Source organism: Etheostoma cragini, chromosome 6 (genome assembly GCF_013103735.1).
Source record: "Etheostoma cragini isolate CJK2018 chromosome 6, CSU_Ecrag_1.0, whole genome shotgun sequence".
Lineage (NCBI taxonomy): Eukaryota > Metazoa > Chordata > Actinopteri > Perciformes > Percidae > Etheostoma > Etheostoma cragini.
This window is the reverse complement of record NC_048412.1, coordinates 18,102,323-18,123,893: the sequence shown is the minus strand read 5'-3', so window position 1 is coordinate 18,123,893 and position 21,571 is coordinate 18,102,323. Positions and strand designations below refer to the sequence as shown.

Below are 21,571 nucleotides of genomic sequence, written 5' to 3'. Positions count from 1 at the left end.
CTTTACTTCTGATGGCCATAAGCGTTGAAGGAGCTAATGGGATAAAAGAGACCTTGAACTTTACCTCGTACGGTTTCATGTGTTAAAATTAAATCGGGAGTAATCCCTGAAACTTCAATGGTTCAGTCTACACCCCTCCAGTTTAAATGGTACCATCCTAGTAGGTGGCGTCGTCGTTCAACCAGGAAGTAAATGTATTGTGTTTAACAGTATATTGTGCTGGTTGTGTGTGCACGGTCTGCCAGGTAACGGAGATATTAAACCGTGGCTGTTTAACATGTAAGTAATCAAGTTTATCAACTGAAGCGTGCTAATATAACTGACTGTTACTATAGAAAATTAGCATTTAGTTTGTGCTAACGTTTGTACAGACTGCTACCAGCAACCGACAGGTCTAACTTAGTGGTTTAACCGCCACCTCTCATCCAGGTTTTGCCATTTTTAACACAATTTTTAAAGCAGTGACATTCCTTTCCTCAGACTGTATAACGTTATCACGTTAACTCGTTTGGACATAGCTTAAAGTCGAGGGCGTGATGGAAGACCCATTCTAGTCAGCTCGAACCGTTAACTAAATCTTGGTATTTTTTACCGTTAAACGATCAACGAAGCAGTTTGCTCTAGTTTCTCCTGGGCTCAAACACAGACCGAAACCTGATGTTACTGCTATGTCACTAACTCAGCTACTTCCTATGTTGCCTTATGGCTACGTTCTGTCATTTCCAAACAGTCCACATTACCACATGTGTTCTTTGTATTTCATCTGTTAATAAACTCTTTTTTTTTTTCGAGCACCTTTCAAAATAAAGGTACATGGTGCTGCAACACTTACAATCCGCTCTTGCGTAACTCACCGGAAAATACCATATTTGGGACGATCGCTTCACATGGAGAATATATGATGAAATACACCCTGACGGTGTGCTATTGTTATATCAGCATATCAGCTTCTGGACAAACTTCTCAAAATAAAAAAGGAAATTGGTAGACAAAATAAATTGCTATATTTTAAGAATATTAAGAGTAACTTCTTTTTGATCAATTATAAGAAGTATAGCTGCAAAAACGTCCACACATTTCAAAATAGAGAGAAATAATCGGGCAAAATCATGACATGGAAGAAATAACATATTTACTAAGAGGTCAAAAGTTTCCTTGTAATGTAAAAAAAAAAATGCAAACCTTTACTTTTTGTAAATCACTTTTGGATAAAAGTATTCCCTTTACTTTGCAACGTTATCTAGCACCAACATCCACAAAACCTACTATAGAATTTGATCATATATGTAATGCGGTCTCAATAAAAATAGAAATGATTTGTTTCAGGGTAAATAATAGATTGTCGTTCACTTATAATTGTGGATTGTCATTAATTATGTTTCATATGTGCTTAGTTTTCTATATAAGCAAGTTTGGAGCTTATTTGTGTTTTCTGTGCCAGCAGAGCAATGTCTCCCGATGAGCTGGTCTACCTGGGAATTCTTGCTGCCTCCATTCCTGTTGGATTCCTTTTTCGTTACCTCAGTGAGTATTTTGGAACAGAACATCTCTAGTCTTGTTTTGCCAGACCTTCCTCCACAACGCTGTGGAGCTGCGGAGGAGGGTCTGGCTATTCCAGACAGCATTCCCGGATGGTAGAAAAACATGCTCTGGTTTATTGGCATTACTTTAAACCAATTAAAATCGACCTGGGCTGTGCAGAGCCCCAGTGTATCTGGAAAATAGCCTTGGGAACAACGTGTTTTGGTGGAACATTTAAGTTCAAAAGTTGTTTTAGTTGTGCAACAGGAAACTCACATTTAGTCTAGCTGTCTCGATTTACGTTGCAGAGATCTGAGGAGCAGTTAACCATAGTCCTCATAAATCAACCGAGTATAGAATTCCAACACAACAAAAGCGGAAGGTCGCGGAAATCTGGTCGAAAACAAGGACTTATGGCGGAATTTCCGGTGGCAACTGGGCAATCCCGGAAGTAAACGGTTGTGGATTTCGACTTCAGGTGGCTTGATTTGTATAACTCTGCTTTCACTTCAGGTCCTCCTGTGAAGCAGGGGGCAGCTCTTCTTCTGGGCCTCTCTATTGCCATCGCCACTTGTCACATCCACACCCTTCACTCTCTGGTGACGGTGATCGGAACATGGATTATTATAAAGAGCAGCTGGAGGTGAGAAATTAACTTTCATGTTTTAACAATCATTTTTCACTCACACACACATATTCAAACACACAATCTGCAAAAGACTCTGAAATGTCAAAAACATAAAAGAAATGTCACATACAATTTATCAGAGCCCAAGACAATAAAACTGAACATTGTTTATCTTGCTTTGGGATTTTAGGATAAGTCTTCCATAAGCTTTTGTTTTCTTTAAATTCATGTATATCTGAGCATATGTAGGTAAAAGTGTTTGTATACACGTGGATGTCCCTGTCTACATAATCATATCTTATATCTCAATACTTGTAGCATTTCTAATTAATCAACTACTCGTTTTCAGCTGTAGTGTAGTGATACACAGAAGGCACACAAGACATGTCAATAAGTACACAGGGGACAGCACAGTCTTAATGAACTGGACCGTATACTGTGCAGACATAACAATGGTAAACTCACTCATAACGTGCGTCTCTGTCTACCAGGCACGCCCCAGCATTGAGTCTCACCTGGACCTTTCTCTACCTCCTCTTCTTTCGTCTGGTCACTTGGTTCGGTCTGCCACAACCGACACCTTTTGCCAATGCCATCCAGCTACTTCTCACGCTCAAGGTACTAAACCTTGTCAGATCTATTGAAGCAACACACCGTGTCTTAACAATTAGTGCATTTCTGTTGACTTTTTGATGTATCTTTCTGTTTTAAACTCAGATGGTGAGTCTAGCGAACGAGGTGCACAGCTTCCACACGGAGAAGAAAAAGGACGTGAGCTCTTTCGCCAAGTCTCCTGTCATTGGTGGTTTGTCTCAGGAGCCCTCCCTCTACGATATCCTGTCCTATAGCTACTGTTACGCCGGTATAATGACCGGTAAGTCTGAGAAACAAATTCTCAGAATCTTCTTAGAGTCTTCGTAGGAGTAAGTTGTGTCTGTACTAAAGTTTAACTGTTTAAAAAATGTAACATTTTATGTGCGAGCTGTTTATATTCATGTGTGTTTCTTGTTGATGATTGTTGCTTTTGCATGAATTTTAACCGTCGTCTCTCTTTGTCTCACTCTCCGCTACTTGTCCAATATTGTGTGAGTCCATATTGTTTTAAGTGTTGTTTCGAATGACTTGTGGTTTTTAATATACCACTACTTTCTTTTTGTTTTGTCACTCCCCTTTCATTTCCAACACCACCCTCTCTTCTTTTGAACCACACTGTCCGCTGTTTCCGTGTGTTTTGCATTATCATCATTTTCCATTTTTGTCAATCGCTGTCTTCTCAACGCCACTCCTCCGTCCTTCTCCGTAAAGGTCCATTCTTTCGCTTCCAAACGTACATTGACTGGCTGAGGCAGCCTAGCCCGCAGGTCCTGCCTGGCTGGGTGCCGTGCCTGCAGCGCCTGAAGCTGGTTCCGGTCTACGGTGCTCTGTTTCTGTCTGTCAACTCTGTCTTCCCACTGGCCTACGTTCGCACGGAGGAGTTCTTGGATCAAAACTTTTTCTTTAGGTACTGTTAAAATGCATCACTGCAGCGATTTATGTCTTTCGAGGCTAGTTCATAGCCATTTAGTTAAAGGAGTACATTTATTATGTAATCATCATTGCATAATTTCATGAATGTTTATCAATAATAGGACTGGGACGATAAGCTTTTGTCCCAGTTTGATTCTTTCACGATACATGGGTACCAGTTTGATTTGTATTGCAATTTTTTGTTTTGTGCAATTCTAGAAGTTTTGAGATCTTTTCTTTTAAAAACAAAAGTTAAGTAATATACTTCTAGAAACAATATATCATGAGACGTTTCTAAAAATGAAATTATTCTAATTGCACATCACTGTACATCTTTGCTAAGCGCAAACCAGAAAGAAGGCATCAAGAATTTGTTGGTTTTATTTATTCATTGCTGACGAAGGGAGAGTCAAGTCTATTTTGAATAGAGATCCCAAAACTCTTCTGGTAGCCCCTCAAATAAAAAACAAAGAGAGATACCCTAAGAGAATAATACACTGAATTAAATATAAGAAACTAATATAAAAGAATAGGCATTTTTAGGAGTTTTTTTTATCTAAAGAATAACGTTCTTCTTATTTAATTGTATCAGTCCGGAATAACCAAAAGAATGCTGAGTACATATAGGCGCTTAAAAGCTATATACAATTAATGCTATTGTAAAAACAATATTTCTTGAATGTTGTGAACAATAATCCAGAATCTGTCCTAAATTGTTCTGGGAAACAGTTAATCTCAACTACAGTGTACTGATTGTACAATGTGTAAGTCTGGCTGCTGTTTGTCAGAGGAAGGCAACTAAAAGGAGTTTTTTTTTGTCACTGCAGTTGTTTTGTAAGACAGAGATAAATCATGTACTTTTCCCTCTCTATCACCAGGTTATTCTACATGATAGCAGTGTTCTTTGTGTTTCGGATGCGTTTCTATGCAGCGTGGTGTGGAGCTGAGGCTGGTTGTATCAGTGCAGGTCTGGGCTGCTATCCAGAAAAGGCGCTGTCCAAACCTGGAGGAGGACCCACCGTCAACTACAGGTACTTTATCACAGGACCAACAGATATATTGAAAGAGGATGCATCAATATTTTTGTATGTTGTAAAATGTAATTGTTTTGCTCACTTCCATCTTGGTCTGTCATGGAGATCATACTATTGTTATTGAAGGTTAGCATTTAAGCCGATTTGTTTTACCTTTATTTGTCCCTTTTGGCTAGTCCTGATCCCACAGCTGAAGAGAAATACGACTTCAAAACCATCCAGAACATTGACTGCTACAACACTGACTTCTGTGTGAAGGTCCGTCATGGCATGCGTTACTGGAACATGACAGTGCAGTGGTGGCTGCATCACTACATCTACCCCAATGCTCCCTTCAAAGCCTACGCTCTCAGGTAAAGCTTTATGTTTTTTTCTTGGAACTCTAAATTTCTAAATATAAATTGGCATTTTTGGATTTGGTCCACTAGAGAGTAGTTAATGCAGTGCAACAGTGGCTCATTTATTCATTTTTAATAGTTTTTTGACAGACAACACTTACTTAGTAGAGCCATTGTAGGTTTTTGGAAAAAGATTAGAACAGAATATATCACCTGACTTATCCTTTAAATCTCATTTCATCAGATAGGATTTCTGCTTGTTTATGCCTGAGGATGTGTAGTGATTATTTCATGTCCTACCACACTCTTTAAATAATGATCTTTTTTTTTTTTTTTTCTTGTGCACATAATCCATCTTGATTGTGTCCCAGCATCACTAGATAGTTAAATGACAGGAGACAGAAATGCACATTGGCTGTTGGTGTCTGTATGACTACAACATCTCTGCTGTTCGCCTGTAATTCTCAGGGCCGGCTGGACCATGTTCATCAGCGCCTACTGGCATGGACTACATGTTGGCTACTACCTGTCCTTCCTCACCATCCCCCTGTGCATCGCAGCCGAGTCTGCCATGGAGGCCTCGGTCCGAGCCAAGCTGGGTCCTTTAGGACAGAACATCTTTGACTGGGTTCACTGGTTCCTGAAGATGAGGGCCTACGACTACATGTGCATGGGCTTCGTGCTGCTGAAGGCCACTGACACCATCAATTACTGGATGTCCATCTACTTTATCATGCACATCATCGCCGTTTGCTGTATAATAGTCGGCAGGGCTCTGAAGGTGGCTGGAAGGGAAGAAAAGAGAGGGCACAAGGAGGAGAAAAGAGAGGGAGAGAAGATAGAAAACGTGAAAACTGGAGAAAAAAGGGACTGAGTGGAGGTACAGAGAAAAACAGGGTGGTTCTGTTTTGGGACATGAGGAGAAGTTCCTTTAAGACATTGATCAAGCGGACATTCATCATCAAATATAATAGTTGTTAATTATTCCAAAATGCATTAAATCAAACAAAAGTGTGGCAAGTAAAGTCGGGTCAAAAACATTCCATATTTGTACATAAAAATACTGTGAACAGTGGGAGAGGAATGTTAGAGCTCAATGAATGTTGTAGTGTGAGTGGCAACTGGTGTGTCAATAGTACCTTCAGTCCCCTCATCTGAGCGTCTGCCTGTCCAGTATGTGTACTTTCATTAGATCATACAAGTTCCAGTTTTAAGTGATCTGTATTTCTGGTCAAGATGAAATGTCAAGTTGCTGTTTTAAAAACAGGCAGTAGGGTGAGTCAAGCAACCAACAACCCACTTAAGCCTCCTAATCATTTTACATTATGTTTATAAGAGAAGCAATTGAATGGGATTAAAAAAAAAAATCTGTATTTTGTTACACAAAGTTCACACTGGAGTACAGAATGGATAGATTGTGATGGAAAATAATAATTTGATGGTGTCATCATTAGGGCGCAGCTATTATTTTTGGGTGTGAGCATTACCAAAGAAACAGAATAATCCTTCTGCAGTTTGTTGTCTTAAATCAGCACCGTGACTGTTTTCGACCACGATAAAGAGTTTAAATGGGATTAGTAAAATGCAGAAAAATTACAACCTAGTTTTAGGTTGTTTTAGCTTTTGGTTGTCGGCATTATAATCATCCTTCTTTATTTTGTTTTACGATTCTGTGCTTTGGTTTACTTCCTTGATCAAGTGAATCCAAAATGTCTCCGTTTGGATTTTTGCCTGTAACTCTGAGCATATCAGGAACATTTGCACTGACATCTCTATAGCTGCGTTGCATGGGATGAAGTGTGTGCCATGTGTGAGATAGACAGTCCGTTCACTGCCAACATGTCTGTACTGCCATCGTGGATCATTCAGGGTTGGGACCAAACATTTATTACAAAAGGTTTTACATCAAAACTATAAGCTGCCAATACAAGTCACAATAACAGCCCGGCTAGGGCTGGGCGGTATGGTTGAAATCATTATCACATTGTTAAATAAGTTATTTTCCAAAATTGATATGTATGTCACAATATCACTGTCATGTATTGCCTGTGACCAACTGTCAATAACAAGTGTTTTTAATTCTGGCTTGGTCCGAAACATTTATTTGGACAGCGGGAATCTAGATGTCTAGAATGATATTGTTTGTCATATGGTCATATCTTATCATATGATCATATTTTCATGATTTGTTGCTGCCTAAAGTTGATAAATGATGATATTGAATTACCACCCGGCCCTAACGACGATAAACTGTGAACAGTTGGTAAACTTGTTTTCTTTCACTCACTTGTGTCTCAAACTGTGATGAAAGCTCTACTGTGTCTCTCTTTTATTTCAGCATGACTGCAGAATTGCAACATTTTATCTCCCAATCTGTTTTTTCTTCTTGTTACCTGGAACTGAGATTTAAATTACAAACGTATTTGTGACATGCCTTTATACTTTATCCTCTCTGTGCCAACTCAACCCTTTATTTTTATTATTGCACAGGTATTGTGACTTCGACTAGACTATTTATTTTTAGCCAGTTGTCTCTTGTCTTTAGCTTCCCTTACTGCCTTAATTGTAACACTCCCTGCTCTTTAACCGTGTTACCTGTGGAATACATATCAGCATTTCCTCATCAGTGTTAATCTCCTGCCTTTTCTTTCTATAAAATCTTTTTTTGTTCATTAAGGAAGTTTATAATTACCTTGTGTAATTCAGTAAAATCAACCTTGTCGGAAAAGTTCTTTATATATATACACATTAATACAGTTGTCAGACTGGGAAATCATTAACGGACACAAACACACCCGCTTAGTTACCCATCAACAGTGTTTCAGTGCTTTCTTTAAGCTTACTGCATCGCTTTGATAAACACAAACATCTTGTGCCTGGCAAACTTGAACACAATAATAGGATATCTTAATGCCCACAATTAAAATGTACCAGATATCTTTTAATGAAATACATTCAAAGACACTTCTTTGAACTCCTCAATAACACAAATTACTTTCAGTTTAACCCATTTTCTTGATGTGTGCATCTTCTGGCCGGTTACTAATAATGTATTAATATGATAATATTTATTTTATTTGCCAAGTATATTTACACATGTATACATGTATATGGATATGTGTAATGTACCCTCTGCATTTACAGTAACCCACTTAACTAATTTCAAGCAGTGGGCAGCCGTAGTCCATCGCCTGGGGACTAACTCCAGTTGTGATGCCAGTACCTACGGTCTGTACCAAGGGCGACGGCAGGAGTTGCCTAGCAGGGCAGTGTAAATGAATGGTAACCGTCTCCCTGGAAATAATGGGTTAAGTCATACAAGGAAGTACCTGTGTGGTCATTTAGAAAGGGATTAAAGTCCGTGAGAGAAGACAAGGCAGGGTTACTGGATAGGCAGCATTTCCTCATGACGACCTGGTTCACCATTTGTTTTGTCCTGGATTTGCTGCTGCTACAGTAAAGTATTCAATGTGGTTACAGAGGAAATTCTTTAAAGCTAGTTGTTGTTAAACCGCATCAGAGAAATGGCTAGTGAATCATGGAGACAAGGCTCGAGAGAGATGAATGACTATACTGAAGGTGTGTGTTTTTTTTTTTTACATCTGATCACATGTGCTTTTTCACATGTGTTCATTTTAAACACAATATCTGAATATCTAAGTAATGTCAGTGCTTGTATGGAGTCACATTTTAATCTGACGAATTTGTGTTACCACATATTGCTTTGATCATTTTTTTCTCTGCTGTTTTTCTCTCCTTTGCTCAACCACTCACAGGGAATGTTTACCCCGGTGACCAGCAGTCTCTAAGATTACGACGGGTTTCATCTGAAGTGTCCAATCAGAATTACCCTCAGTTCAACTGGAACCCGGCCCCTGCAGAGATGAATGAGGAGGGCAACCGTGGACAGCCCAGGGACCTCAGGGGCAGTCCTCTGCCCATGGCACTGAAAAGAGCTGTGAGGTATAAATTCAACCTACTGCTGAAAGTTTGGTGGAGTATTTTTTCAACACTATTTATTTAAATGTCCCCTCCAATCATTTTTCCCAATCTAACACTGCTTTGAAGTATAACTTAAAGTGACTATAATGTGTTTTTATACACAATATATCAAACTACAAAGTGAAAACAATGTAGTGATACTGCTTGTAGTGATGAACCTCCGAAGAAATTGCAGAGCCTTACAGCGACTAGCTAGTGAACATAGTGGGGCATTTAACAACAGACAGACATTAAAATTTGCCAGGTGGACAGAAACAGAATTCCAAATTAATGATATGTGTATGCTGAAAGTCTAAATAAGAAACAGTTTTCTAACAATTTCCCATATATCAACTTAAAAGGTGAAGATATGTCAGTTTGGTGTTCAAAGCTTGTTTTAGCTTCCTCCAAGTGGCCAAAAATCTGTAATTGCCGATTTAAGTCAGTTCTTAGTGCACTGTATGTGTGGTGGAGGCTTTAAGAAATGTCACACATCGCAAATAATTAGAGTTAATTAATTAGAAATATGCACTGTCTTCAGTTTCGCTATAATTAGAACCAAAATATTCTTTTGAGAAAAATATGGACCCATCAAACAAAGTTTTACCAATAATTATATCACAGAGTCATTACTCCAGAGTGATTTAAGTGTGTCCATTACAGGCAGGTACAGCAAATGCAGGTGCCAGTGGTTTCTAGCAGGGATTCCTGGAAACGGAAAAAGACCAAATCTCTGCGTGAACTCAAAGACAACGCCAGAGGATGTCTGTCCTTTTTCACCCTGTGGAACAAGTCTTTGCAAAAGATTGGAGGTAAACCTTCAACCGCTAATTATAAGACTACAGATTATGCATACTGTCTACGTTGTGCATAATACGGTCAAAGAAACTTGTTAAATGTTAATCCATTTCTGGGCCTCCACAGGGAACTTCGGAGGTGGAGTCCAGTCTTACTTCCTGTTCCTGAGATTCTTGGTGGTGCTTAATTTTGTTTCCTTTTTACTCATTGCTGGATTTGTCCTCATCCCAAGCATTGTCTTCAGGTCTGTCGGGGACAGCCTTGTCAACAGCACTGGTAATGACTTGTTCAGGCTGCAGTGTGTTAGCTCACATTTCATTTTGCTTTAACTTAAGGGTTACTTACTCCACAGTGCTTTGGAGATAGGTCTGGCAATGCAAGACAAACTTGAGGTTAACACATGGCAGTAGTACATTAAGTTATTATGGATCTTCATTTCCCCTAATATCGGCACACAAGCTTGAGCACAATTGTTTTTCATATACAGGAAGCCATCTCACACTTTGATGCAATTGCAGTTTCCAGGCAACAGAGGCTCAGTGGCGCTCGTGATGTAAATGTAGAGACAGCATTACCAGCTGTAGTATTCTTTTTGAGTAATAAAATGAAGGGACCGGTGCATAAGCAGAAGACAGAATCACAAAACCAAATCTAAATGAAAATGTAATTACCCATGGTTCATCTGTAAGATTGTGTAAAATATAGAAGCTATAATGTTGAAACATTTTATCATACACAGCCCAAAACGTAAGCTTCTTTCCTACCACTACACTCTAAACCTTAGAGTACATTTTATCATTTTTGCCCTCAGTCAGTTTCACAAGAGAATGTGTCACAATTTTTCATTGTATTCAATAAAACCATTTGATTGTTTTAAGCTTTGGGAGGAAAAAAGCTTTATCTTGATGACAGTGTAGGGATTAAGACTCTCTATCAAGTGAGCCACAGGCCTGCATTTAATCGCCACTGCAGCTTTCACTCTCCTTCTCTTTCTCTCTTACGTTATGTGTTACTCTTAAAACGTTTAAGACAAATACATGACCCATATGTTCAGAGAGGTGCAGGGAAACCTATAGAAATAGTGTAATCTATAAGAATACATACAAAGATCCTGAAGCTTTCCCCTTGCTGTGTTTTCCAGGTCCAAAAGAATGCATGGATTACGATCCTAATCCTCAAGGCTCGATGGTGTTCTATAATTACTTCCTTAACTTACTTTCGGGAATGGTAAGGAACTGGAGCATCGCATTGACCTTCATAGATATGACACATGCGTAACATAGTGCAAAACAGATTTCATGTTTTTCAAATATTGGACATTATGAATCTTTACACCTTTGTCTTTTTAGAAGCCGGGATGAAATACCGAAGTCATGAGACCCACATGTGGCTTTTTCAGATATAACTCTCAGTTATACTATTTTATCATTTCCATTCCTTTCAATTCTTTGATGTGACTTAAGGTCTCATCATTTTGCCATGAGTTAGATGATTGACACCCTTCTCGTGTTGAGAGTGGTATTGATCTTGTCATCTAACGGAACACAAAAAAAGAGGATAATCCAAAATGTCATACTACTGCTTTAAAACAAAGATGTGATGTGAATTGTACTATACATAATACATATATGATTAAAATGTGGCAAAAATATAGCAAGCAAACAAAAACCAAGATAGTTATAAAGTGAAAAATCCATTTACATGACAGAAAAGATCAGGATGAGACTGAGGCCTACATTTCCAAATTAAATTTGATGATGTCAGTATTTGATCATTATCCTAGCAGACTATTTCCACACACAATGTTTCAACAAAACTGAAAGTTACACACAGCAACAGGATGCAAAAAATCCCCCACTTCCCCCAAAATACAGTGGACATGACCTCAGTGTCCTCTGCTGATGAAATTAAATTTAAACCACATTCCATGCCTAATGACAACTCTCTCTTCTTTGTTCAGGGTTTCATGGAGTATTCATACCTGTTTTATGGCTACTACAACAACACAACGGTGGAGGACAGGAACTTCTCCTACAGCATCCCCCTGGCCTACCTCTTCTCTGCCGTCTTCTACTTCGCCTTTTGCCTGATTTGTATCATAGCACGGTCAGTCCCACAACGAACAGGTTCAAGGCTATTAATCAAGCAGCAGTGTGTGTGTGTGTGTGAGTGTATATTTGTTTGTGTGTGTGTGTGTGTGTGTGTGTGTGTGTGTGTTTGTGTGTTTGTTAAAGAGAGAGGACAGCCAAAATGCTACTCAGAAACCCTAAATAGGTTGGTTCGGGGCCCATCTTTAAGAACAAGTGTAATTACCATCTGTGTGTTTGTGTGTGTGTGTGTGTGTGTGTGTCTGTGTGTGTGTGTGGGGGGGGGGGGGTTCAGTTGGCTCAGTTGGCTCAGTGAAGGTTCAAATCAATAAGGGAAATAAACAGAATGACATTTAAAACCCTGAGTTGTGAGTGCAATAATCTTGACCTGCATCTGTATCCTCCTCCTGCTCATGCGTAGCATGGGGACTGCAGCTCGAGTTGTCGTGGTAACAGGAGGCAGCGCTGTGGGCAACTACAGCATGATAGTGTTCACCAGCTGGGACTACGGTTGCCTGGGACACCGAGCTACCAAACTGAAGCAGAAGAACATCCACTACCGGCTACAGGTCAGAGGGGATCTGTTCCACTTACCAGCATGGGGGACAGTTAGGAAAAAGAGAAATGTGATGTTTTCTCTGCAGCACAGCACAGTTTTGCATAATCATTCCCTGCATGCTTTCATGCTTTCATCTCTTTTCTCTTTTCTCTTTCTCTGTCAGGTTGATCTAGAGGAGGAGAGCTTAAAGAAAAGAGCTGCTGCTCTGACTTTGTGTCAAAAAGTTGTTTTATATGCTCTACGTATTTCTATGTGTTTTGTTTCCCTTGGGCTCATCATAGCAGCCTTCTATGGCATCTTCATGGCCACCAACTTCAGTCAGGTAAAAGATGTAAAAGGAGAGTGTTATGATTTTAATGTCCAGGGTCTGAAAATCTTTGATGACCTTTTTTCCCCATATCAACAAACAGACAAAGAGTGGGGAAGAAGGGATCCTGGGTTTGATTTTTGAGTATTTACCTTCCATTGTCATCACTGCCGGAAACTTCCTGGTGCCGCTGCTTTGTGACCAGATCGCCCTGATAGAGCGATACGCCCCCAGCACTACTGTCATAGTGGCACTATTAAGGTTTGCACCGGAGTGTCTGTAAGAGAGGGATTATGTCAGAGCATTTGTATTAAGTTCATTTGTTTTTGAAAATGATAAAATGATCAATAATAATCATAATAATAATAACATGTTTTTATTTTACTAAATTTGCTACAAAAAGGAAATGTGTGTCATCTGAAATCAAAACCTTTACTTCAGAAAAAGTAAAACTACAACAGTATAAAAGTACTCAATAGAAAGTAAAAGTCTATCATTCAAAATCTCTTTGGGCCTCAAACAATTATTAAAATAAAATTTTCGGAAAGATTTAGAGGAAAAACACATTTTAGTGAAACTGCTAATGACTAATAATAATCTGAAACCTGTGACGAGGCGCTATACGTTTTGTACTGTATTTTATAGATTTCCCTTTGAAAACAATTAGTAGCTATAGCTGTCAGATAAATGTAGTTTAGTGTACTCTGAAAGGCAGTGCAGTGATGTAGAAGCGTACTCCAGTGTGTATACTGTAAACGGTGCTTTACAACCTGGTGTGCAGTTGCTCTATAAAATAAATTTAAACGGAACAACCTCTCATTTGTGATTAATCTATAAACATAAGAAACAAAGAATCAGTATCACAATTTTTGAACTTTAGTTTTGATAATGATTTTTCTTTTTTTCTTCTTTTATAGGGCAGTGTTCCTTCGTCTGGTGAGCCTGGGTGTTCTCCTCTACACCCTGTGGAGTCAGATCACCTGCGAGGGGAACACAAATGATGAAAATTGTACACTATGCCAATACAACTACAAAGTCTACCCTGTAAATATACTTCTTATTGTTAAAGATACCTCTCCTTCACAAACAGGAATAAAGAAGTCTCCAAGGTGTTAGAAAACAGCTTAGGAAAAAAGAAGAAAGGGATTGAGATAACAAATATAAAAAAAATATAAAATAACTAAAGATATTGTATGACAGGTTGATGTTCTGATGTTTGTCTCATTATGTAGTGTTGGGAAACACGTGTTGGACAGGAGATGTACAAGTTGACACTGTTTGACCTCCTCATCAACATTGTTGTGCTCATACTGGTGGAGTTTCCACGCAGGTACAAGTCACTGTGAATTTGTTTATATTAAATAAGATGGAAATTGTGCATTTAGTAATGTGTGTGTGTGCGTGTGCGTGTGTGTGGGTGCCTGTGCATGTGTGTCAGGATGGTGGTGGACAACTGGTCCAGTAAGCTGGCTCAGTGGGTGGGTCGACAGGAGTTTGTGGTTCCCGCCAACGTGCTTGGACTTGTTTATGGTCAGACTGTGGTTTGGACAGGAGCTCTTTTTTGCCCTCTGCTGCCGCTCATCAATACCATCAAACTTGTCCTCCTCTTCTACTTCAAGAAGGTGAAGATGTTGCCAACATTTCACACAATGCCAGTTAGTTGGCCTAGTGAGGAAAAAGTTATTCATTTACACTCTGCTTTGCTTTTGTTCCCAACCCTATCTTCTTTGCCCATTCCTCATCAGATCACACTCTTCTATAATTGTCGGCCAGCACTGAAGACATTTCGCTCCACCACCTCCACCTTCTTTTTCCTGGTGGTACTCCTGTTTGGCTGGAGCTTGGCTACAGTTGTCATGGTTTACAGTATTTCAAAGTGAGTACTGATTGTTGCCTTCTCCCGCCTAACAATCACAACAGAAGTACTTCCAGTTTAGCGCTGGCAGTGTCAGATAGGCTAATCATCCTAAAATAGCCGTAAAAGTGGACATTGAGGTGTTTATCCTGCAGATCAGAAGGTAATTGTTTGAGGAGTGGCAGGATTTGGTTAAAATGTTTTCTATGACTATGACTATGACTATGTATTTCCCTCTTTCCACCCAGCATCCATCCTTCCATGGCCTGTGGTCCTTTCCGTTTCTTTCCTAGCATGTGGTCAATTGTTCCAACATCTTTCTACAACCTGTCTGAAATTACACAGGAGTTTCTCTTCTTCATTGGTTCCCAGGCGTTCTCCATACCTTTGTTTGTGCTATCTTGGTGAGTGAACTTGTGCTTTCTGTAGGATTATTATTCTGGTATATACATTACTATATACTTAATACCAAATATAGAATTCAACCTATATTTTACCTCCGGGTTATGGTCCTTCACTGTCCATTTTATTATGTATAATCACGGCTCCTTTCTCCCTTGCAGTGTGGTGATGTGCTATTTCATAACCTTAGCTTCTGTCTATGGGAAAAGTGTTGCCCAGCTAAGAGCTCAGCTTAAACTGGTAAGTTGTTGGAATGTACCCGAATGGTGGAGTTTATAACTAGAATTGACTTGGTCCTGAATTTTCACAATACATATGTTGGCCTACGTGATTTCCTAATTCTCTGCATTCAGTTAACTAATGCAAGTGTGGATCTTTGCCTTTCAGGAGGGCCGGGACAAACAGTTCTTGGTGAAGCAAATTGAAGCACTGAGTCGACAACATCAGATACTAAAACATACTGCAGGAGCACATGACTGAACAGCATAGGGACTATGTTTAGGTTTTATGACCTTCTAAACATGAAACAACATTAGAAGTCATTTGAAAGCACTGTATGCACTCAATATGTATAAAGTCAGTGTTATTAAATGCTGGCAAGGGATGATTTAGCTCCTTATATATGAGACCGAGATCAGTTTTCTAGGAAAATGTAAATTTGTTGAATATTAACCTAGCCTAGCTAAGTGAGCGGTATATAATTATATTACATGAAGCCTGGTATAAATGATGGAAAGACTGTCTTTATTATATATGCCGTTTTACCAACTATGTTTTCCTGCAAACATGTATTATGTCTTTTTTCTTCTCTTTCTTTTAAATAATAAAATGAGGGGAATTATAGCCCCATCTAGTCTCGAAATGTTGGCATTGCAAAAATGTGTCATGTTGACTTCCTGTTTTGTCTCTACTTCTTCCTGTGGGCTACTGCAGCCAGCAAGAGCATCTCTCATCCAAGCAAGTTAGTGACAGCGTTTTTGTTCCGTCCGTTAATGTTAACCTGTTGAAACGATGAGTGCATTGTGAGGTAGCGAGTTAAGTGTTATTGCAGTTGTGTCGTTGACATTCATTTGTATTTGCAAATTAGCCCAAGTTGGCTAACATTAGCTAGCTAGCACAAAGGGAAGCCAACTGACATCAACAACAATACCAAAGTGGTGGCATTTCTCTTTTTTATGAGTTCATATTTGGCCAATTTTCAGTCCTACTCATTTTTACACTTCGTCCTGCTACAAACGGTACGGTTTTATATACACATTGAGTGTTTGGCCGTGATTATTCCCACTAAAGTCGACGCTAGCCCGCTTAGCTAGCTGGCTAACTGCTAACGTATAGCTAGTATTAACAGTCACCAAGGCAACAATGAATATCCTTCCAAAGAAGAGCTGGCATGTCCGCAACAAAGACAACGTCGCTCGCGTGCGGAGGGACGAGGCCCAAGCAGCAGAGGAGGAGCGCGAGGCCAAGCGTCGCGTGGAGCGTGCCGAGCAAGAGGTGTTGTCATGTTTTTTCCCCCCATGATGATGATGATGATGATGATGGTACCGTGATAGATGCCACAGTGGCCGATGAGATTGATGATGAGTAGTAGTTGTTTACTGTGCAGACAAACAGTGCCTCATACTGAGCTGTCCTAAAGTTTGAGTCCACCTCCAACACTAACACCACAGGCCCTTTGTGTCATTATTATCCAAAAGCTATTAAAAGTTATACCTGGTAAGCCATTTAGAACTTCAAAAAAGTCACTAGGAAAAGAAAGAAAAAAAATCACACTTTTTCAGAGCCTTACTTGACATAGCTTGTTTTGTCCGATGTTTCAACTCCATATCATATGGGCAATAGCCAAGAAAAGCTGCAAATCTTCACTTTAAGAAGCTTCTTGACTAATCATTTCAGGTCTAAATTCTCACTCAGCATTAGCAGCCATGTTTTAATAGTTGAATGAGAAAGCAAACACAGGAAGATGCTGCATCGCACACTCTCCTCCAACATTACATGATTTATTCCCCTAAACCCCATTCCTCTACACAGCCATCATCAAAACAAACCACGCCTGAACACTAAGACTATTTATTTTTTAACCTTTAATTTGTAACCAATGTATTTCTATTTCATACTAACATTTCTAAACCAACTAAATTGTGTGAGTTTTAGGTGTATGCCATGTTGTATTTAGCAGTTCAACTGAATGTGGTTGTAGACTTTTGGACCTGACTGTACATTTAGAAGAGTTCTTACTTTAATATTTGTTTCTTTTCTTCTATGCTACCATTGGTTATATTTATACAGTAACCCTTAAAGGCCTATAAAGTGTGCCTTTTAAAAATCAGAATTAAACTTTTAGTGAACTTAGTCTTCCAGTCATCTTTAATTTCCGAATGTATCATCCTAATAGTACTTTACAGACTTGCTCTTGTGCTGCAGTATTTGTATAGTATTTTTGTGAGATACAACAAACATGAAAGGCTTCATGGTGGAAGCTTTAGTTGTAGTAATCAGTAACATAACTGAAGAAGGCGGCTTGTCCCCGCCCATGGAATACATATGATGAATTATAAAGAAGCCTTTATTGTTGTTTAAATGTTTATAAAATAATACATTTTATTTATGGGCGCCTTTCATAGCACTCAATGACACATTACAGTTAAAACAAGCAAAAAGACCGTTAGGAATAAAGACTCTTCCTCTCCACAGGCTCGTACAGAGTATTTAAGAGGGAAAGCCAGAGCTGCTCTCCCCTCAGCAGGAGAAAGGAAGTATGATGATGATGATGGACGGAGTGGAGGAAGTGCAGCTCTGGAGCATCTTAATCTTTTTCCCCTGGAGGAGTCCTCAGAGAAGAAGGGGAATGAGGAGTATCTCAAAGACAAGAAAGATGAAAAGGTAACAGTGCGACACGTCTCAATCACAAAGATGTTTAATTAGATCATTAGGCAGAACTTATGTAATAATAAGGTGATGTAAATAAATAAACCTTGAAAAATTGCATTCAATTTTGACCATATCTTATTACAAGATCAGAGATATCTTGTTTCCTTCATCAATGGACAAAGTTTGCCTACTTGTCATGTGTCAGTACAACCTTGTTAATTAAATCACGTCAAGATATTTAAAATAGAGCCTGACATGTTAAGCTTTTTCCAAACAATTGGTATCTGCATTTATAATGGCCAAAAATGAATATTTATTTTAAAAAAACAGAAACGTACTAAACACCTTTCAACCATGTTATGAGTGTTGGTGTTGCATAGTTTGTCCACCAGATGGCACTCTGCAACGTCCCTGTTGGCAACACTTTTAGATTTATTTTTTTTGTTAGTGATTTTGTCCAAAGGACTTTAAGTTTCATATCTTACGTTTGTTTTTTTACACATTTTCATTTATCAGAACTTTAATATATTTTGATGCTCTTCTATTTTGTTGTGACAAAACAAACAAGTTTGTTTTTAAACCGCATTATCATATTATTTTAGTGAGGACTCAAGCAACCACAAATAACTAATGTTAGGGAAATCTGCTTGTTTTGACACGCATTTCAAATCACCAAATATCTGCATCGATATCAGCCTTAAAATTTATTGGTTGGGCTCTAATTTAAGATCAGTGGAAGCAGTTTGTTTCTTGTTGTGGTCAAAAAGAAAAGCATTATATATTCTGGATGCAGCCCAACTACATTATGCATACAAGCAGTGTAAACAGATGGAGCATGAGTGTGTGGGGGGGGGGGGAGGGACGAATGCAGACAGAGAGTTAGATAAATAAAACCACGGGAGACACAAAACTGCTATTTCAGGGCAACGTGTTAAAATAAGGTAACAATCCAATTTTATGATCAAATCTCAAAAAAATAGATGAACCAAAGGAAAAATGAATAATTTTACTAATTTTGCCATTCTTTACATTTGGCAACTTTTGTCACTGCTGTCACCACACTACACATTTTAATGATTATTTTCCTTGTTTGTTTTCTAGGAGAAGCAGGAGCGCGCCATTGGCTTGCTGGTGTCTCTTGGACCCCAACCCGGATCTGAGGTCACTCCGTGGTACATGAAAACTGGCAAAGAAGAAGAAGATAAGAAAGAAAAAGAAGAGAGGAAGGATAAAGAAAAGAAGAAGGCAATAAGTGAAGAGGAAAAAGAGAAAAGAGATCGCAGATTGAAAGACAGTTTAGACCCATTGAAAGATATGAAGAAAGCACTGGCTGTAAAAGACAGAAAATACCACAACAGCAAACAAAAGGAAAAAAGAAACAAAGGGGAAAAGAAGGTCACTGGAGAGAGGTAAGTAAGACAATTTATCTTGTTACTTATATTATTATATTAACTTATACTAAATATTGCCCATTTAATTTAGTATATTAAAGTTAGATGAGAAGATTGATGCCACTCTCACTCTACGCTGAATATGCAGCTGAAACTAGTAGACATTGAGCTTAGTTTAGCATAAAGACTGGAAACAAGAGGAGACCGCTAGCCAGGCTCTGTCCAGGGAGGAAGTCCGTGTTATTGCCATCATATCAATAAAATCTGATGACATTGTGAATATCCTAATGGACATGTAAAAAAGAATCTGTCTTTTCCAGCTCCATAGAAAGGTTACGTGCTGAGCGCTTGCAGAGGGAGGCTGAAGAAAGGAGAAGAACTAAGGCCCTGCTCGACCAGAGGAACGGCAAAGGGAAGGAGCCAGGGAAGGAGACACAGGAGAGGGAGATGCCGTACAACAACGCGTACTTCCCAGAGCTCGCTCGAAAGCGCCAAAGGCGGGATCGAGACAGCTGGAGAGACGAAATATTAAAATCATGAACTATCTTAATTGGTCGTCTGAGGAGTGTGGTCTGTGATGGACGGTTAGTGGACAAATATAGTAACTATTGTGTTATTATGTAAAAAGTTTTTTAGAGCCACATCAAGAACATACATGTAACTTGGTCACATTATTGTCAGTAAGTTATGAAGGGGCAGCTTGTAGGCCACTTTTAGTTTTTGTTACGCAGAGGTCAGGTTCAGTAAACGTTACCATCATCCCCTGCAGCGTTTCACTCACGATCCTGTCATAAGGGCAGATGGTTGCCATCACAGGGGGCTTGAAGCTCAGGCTCTCTGCAAAGAAAGCACGCAGTGAACAACTGTTAGAATACAAATATGAAAAACTGTATTGTCCACAAATGTGAAAATTCTTTTTCGGTTTCACCGTAAATTCAAGAATACACAAGAGACAGGACATTACAAAGAATACATTGCCAAGATGGCATATGGACTAATAAAGAGACAGTTTTTTGACATTGTATAGACAAAGCGATGTAAATAATAATTAACAAAATATTCAGGTTAATCACTAATGAGAAAACTTGCTATTTTATTTGCCGCTCTAGGTGAGATCATAAAGTGTATGCCTGCTGTAAAAAGAACGATAAGGATAAAAGATGTTTATGGTTCTTTATATTAATCCTGAAAGAAACAATGGCCCCACATTATTAAAAAGTTGAAATGGCTTTTATAAATAAAAGAAGAAATGCTCAATTTTCATAGATGGGGCAACAGTGTATTTCTATTCTATCTTCATTTCAGCTTTTTCACAGAAGACATTTTGACTGGTCACAGTAGGAACAGCACAGGTGTAAATAATACAATTAACAATGGCTGATTCCATTTAGCCGCTTCAGTTTCAGGGTCCTGGTTATTGTGCATACAGACTGGCTCACTGTCCGGACCTACTGGGACACTTGAATATATCAAAGCCATTATAAAGGTTATTAGTAACACCTGTGTAGTCTTTCCACTATGACCTATCAAACCGTCTGCTGTTAAATGATAACTATTGCATCATATACTAACATCAGTGAGCAGCACAAAAGATTGGCATTAACTTGCTTTTTTCATCTCTGTAAAACTCTCTGTACTCTCACACTGAAATAAATTCTACTTTCATGAGTGATATATAAAAAATGGTGGTTTAACCTTAGTTTGTGGTGCTAATTAATTGTACTGGGTTACCCTACACTACGCTCCTATATTTTGACCTGCAGTCTCTAAAATGGCCATGAGGTTGAATCAACAATTTCAACAAAAACTGAACATAAGCTCTATGAAGTACGGAAGAGGATTAGGGCCACTGCTGAAAAATGTATGTGAGTTCTGACTTTTTTTCTCAGAATTAAAAAAATTCAGAATTCTGTGAAAAAAGTCAGAACTCACATATTTTTTTCCAGTGGCCCTAATCCTCTTCTGTAATGAAGTTATGGTTCATTGAAAAACTGTTTGTATTAGACTGCATTAGTTTCTATTAGGTGTACTTAATAAACTGTCAGCTGACTAAAGTACCCATGATTTATACACACCTTAATTATTTTGGTACTTTTTTGCTCGGTGTGTTTATCACTGTTTACACCACAACACGAAGAAGAAGGCTTGCGCGTCAACTAAGACGTTTTTTTTATTATTATTATTTAACAACAGGCTTATCACATCGCATCCACAAAGTCCTCATATGAATACTGAAGTGATATTTTAAAAGATAATAAATTTAATATGAGATCAATATAAACACAGTAGGCCT

General features: G+C 38.8%; 3 protein-coding genes across 5 annotated transcripts; all 3 read left to right on the top strand.

Annotated features, from left to right (window-relative positions):
• Positions 1-165: 165 nt before the first annotated feature.
• On the top strand, positions 166-7,057 carry mboat7 (membrane bound O-acyltransferase domain containing 7). 2 transcript variants are annotated; one of them, XM_034873188.1, is made up of 9 exons: positions 166-278; positions 1,442-1,524; positions 2,035-2,164; positions 2,641-2,767; positions 2,867-3,023; positions 3,455-3,650; positions 4,534-4,686; positions 4,866-5,042; positions 5,496-7,057. In XM_034873188.1, exons 2-9 carry the CDS (start codon positions 1,449-1,451, stop codon positions 5,899-5,901), a joined length of 1,422 nt encoding a protein of 473 aa, XP_034729079.1. In that variant the 5' UTR covers positions 166-278; positions 1,442-1,448; the 3' UTR covers positions 5,902-7,057. The 2 variants fall into 2 exon arrangements, with proteins under 2 accessions (XP_034729079.1, XP_034729078.1); XM_034873187.1 differs by having other exon boundaries at positions 228-282.
• Positions 7,058-8,386: 1,329 nt separating this feature from the next.
• tmc4 (transmembrane channel-like 4) lies at positions 8,387-15,851 on the top strand. 2 transcript variants are annotated; one of them, XM_034873185.1, is made up of 16 exons: positions 8,387-8,606; positions 8,804-8,990; positions 9,672-9,820; positions 9,933-10,082; positions 10,948-11,033; positions 11,767-11,912; positions 12,315-12,462; positions 12,616-12,774; positions 12,863-13,020; positions 13,677-13,803; positions 13,992-14,089; positions 14,198-14,381; positions 14,505-14,635; positions 14,863-15,018; positions 15,178-15,256; positions 15,404-15,851. In XM_034873185.1, exons 1-16 carry the CDS (start codon positions 8,552-8,554, stop codon positions 15,494-15,496), a joined length of 2,106 nt encoding a protein of 701 aa, XP_034729076.1. In that variant the 5' UTR covers positions 8,387-8,551; the 3' UTR covers positions 15,497-15,851. The 2 variants fall into 2 exon arrangements, with proteins under 2 accessions (XP_034729076.1, XP_034729077.1); XM_034873186.1 differs by lacking the exons at positions 15,178-15,256; positions 15,404-15,851 and having other exon boundaries at positions 14,505-14,639; positions 14,863-14,983.
• A 48-nt stretch (positions 15,852-15,899) lies between these two features.
• Positions 15,900-20,413, top strand: leng1 (leukocyte receptor cluster (LRC) member 1). Its single transcript, XM_034873189.1, has 4 exons — positions 15,900-16,510; positions 17,711-17,899; positions 18,989-19,296; positions 19,599-20,413. Exons 1-4 carry the CDS (start codon positions 16,379-16,381, stop codon positions 19,816-19,818), a joined length of 849 nt encoding a protein of 282 aa, XP_034729080.1. The 5' UTR covers positions 15,900-16,378; the 3' UTR covers positions 19,819-20,413.
• Positions 20,414-21,571: the final 1,158 nt, after the last annotated feature.

Bases quoted from the DNA above. Each gene is read 5' to 3' on its own strand.
- mboat7 (XM_034873187.1), top strand. The intron at 3,024-3,454 runs GTAAGTCTGAGA...TTCTCCGTAAAG, and splicing joins TTACGCCGGTATAATGACCG to GTCCATTCTTTCGCTTCCAA. The intron at 3,651-4,533 runs GTACTGTTAAAA...CTCTATCACCAG, and splicing joins GATCAAAACTTTTTCTTTAG to GTTATTCTACATGATAGCAG.
- tmc4 (XM_034873185.1), top strand. From the start codon at position 8,552: ATGGCTAGTGAATCATGGAGACAAGGCTCGAGAGAGATGAATGACTAT. The intron at 8,607-8,803 runs GTGTGTGTTTTT...AACCACTCACAG, and splicing joins GATGAATGACTATACTGAAG to GGAATGTTTACCCCGGTGAC. The intron at 15,257-15,403 runs GTAAGTTGTTGG...TTTGCCTTTCAG, and splicing joins TAAGAGCTCAGCTTAAACTG to GAGGGCCGGGACAAACAGTT.
- leng1 (XM_034873189.1), top strand. From the start codon at position 16,379: ATGAATATCCTTCCAAAGAAGAGCTGGCATGTCCGCAACAAAGACAAC. The intron at 16,511-17,710 runs GTGTTGTCATGT...TCCTCTCCACAG, and splicing joins TGGAGCGTGCCGAGCAAGAG to GCTCGTACAGAGTATTTAAG. The intron at 17,900-18,988 runs GTAACAGTGCGA...TTTGTTTTCTAG, and splicing joins AAGACAAGAAAGATGAAAAG to GAGAAGCAGGAGCGCGCCAT.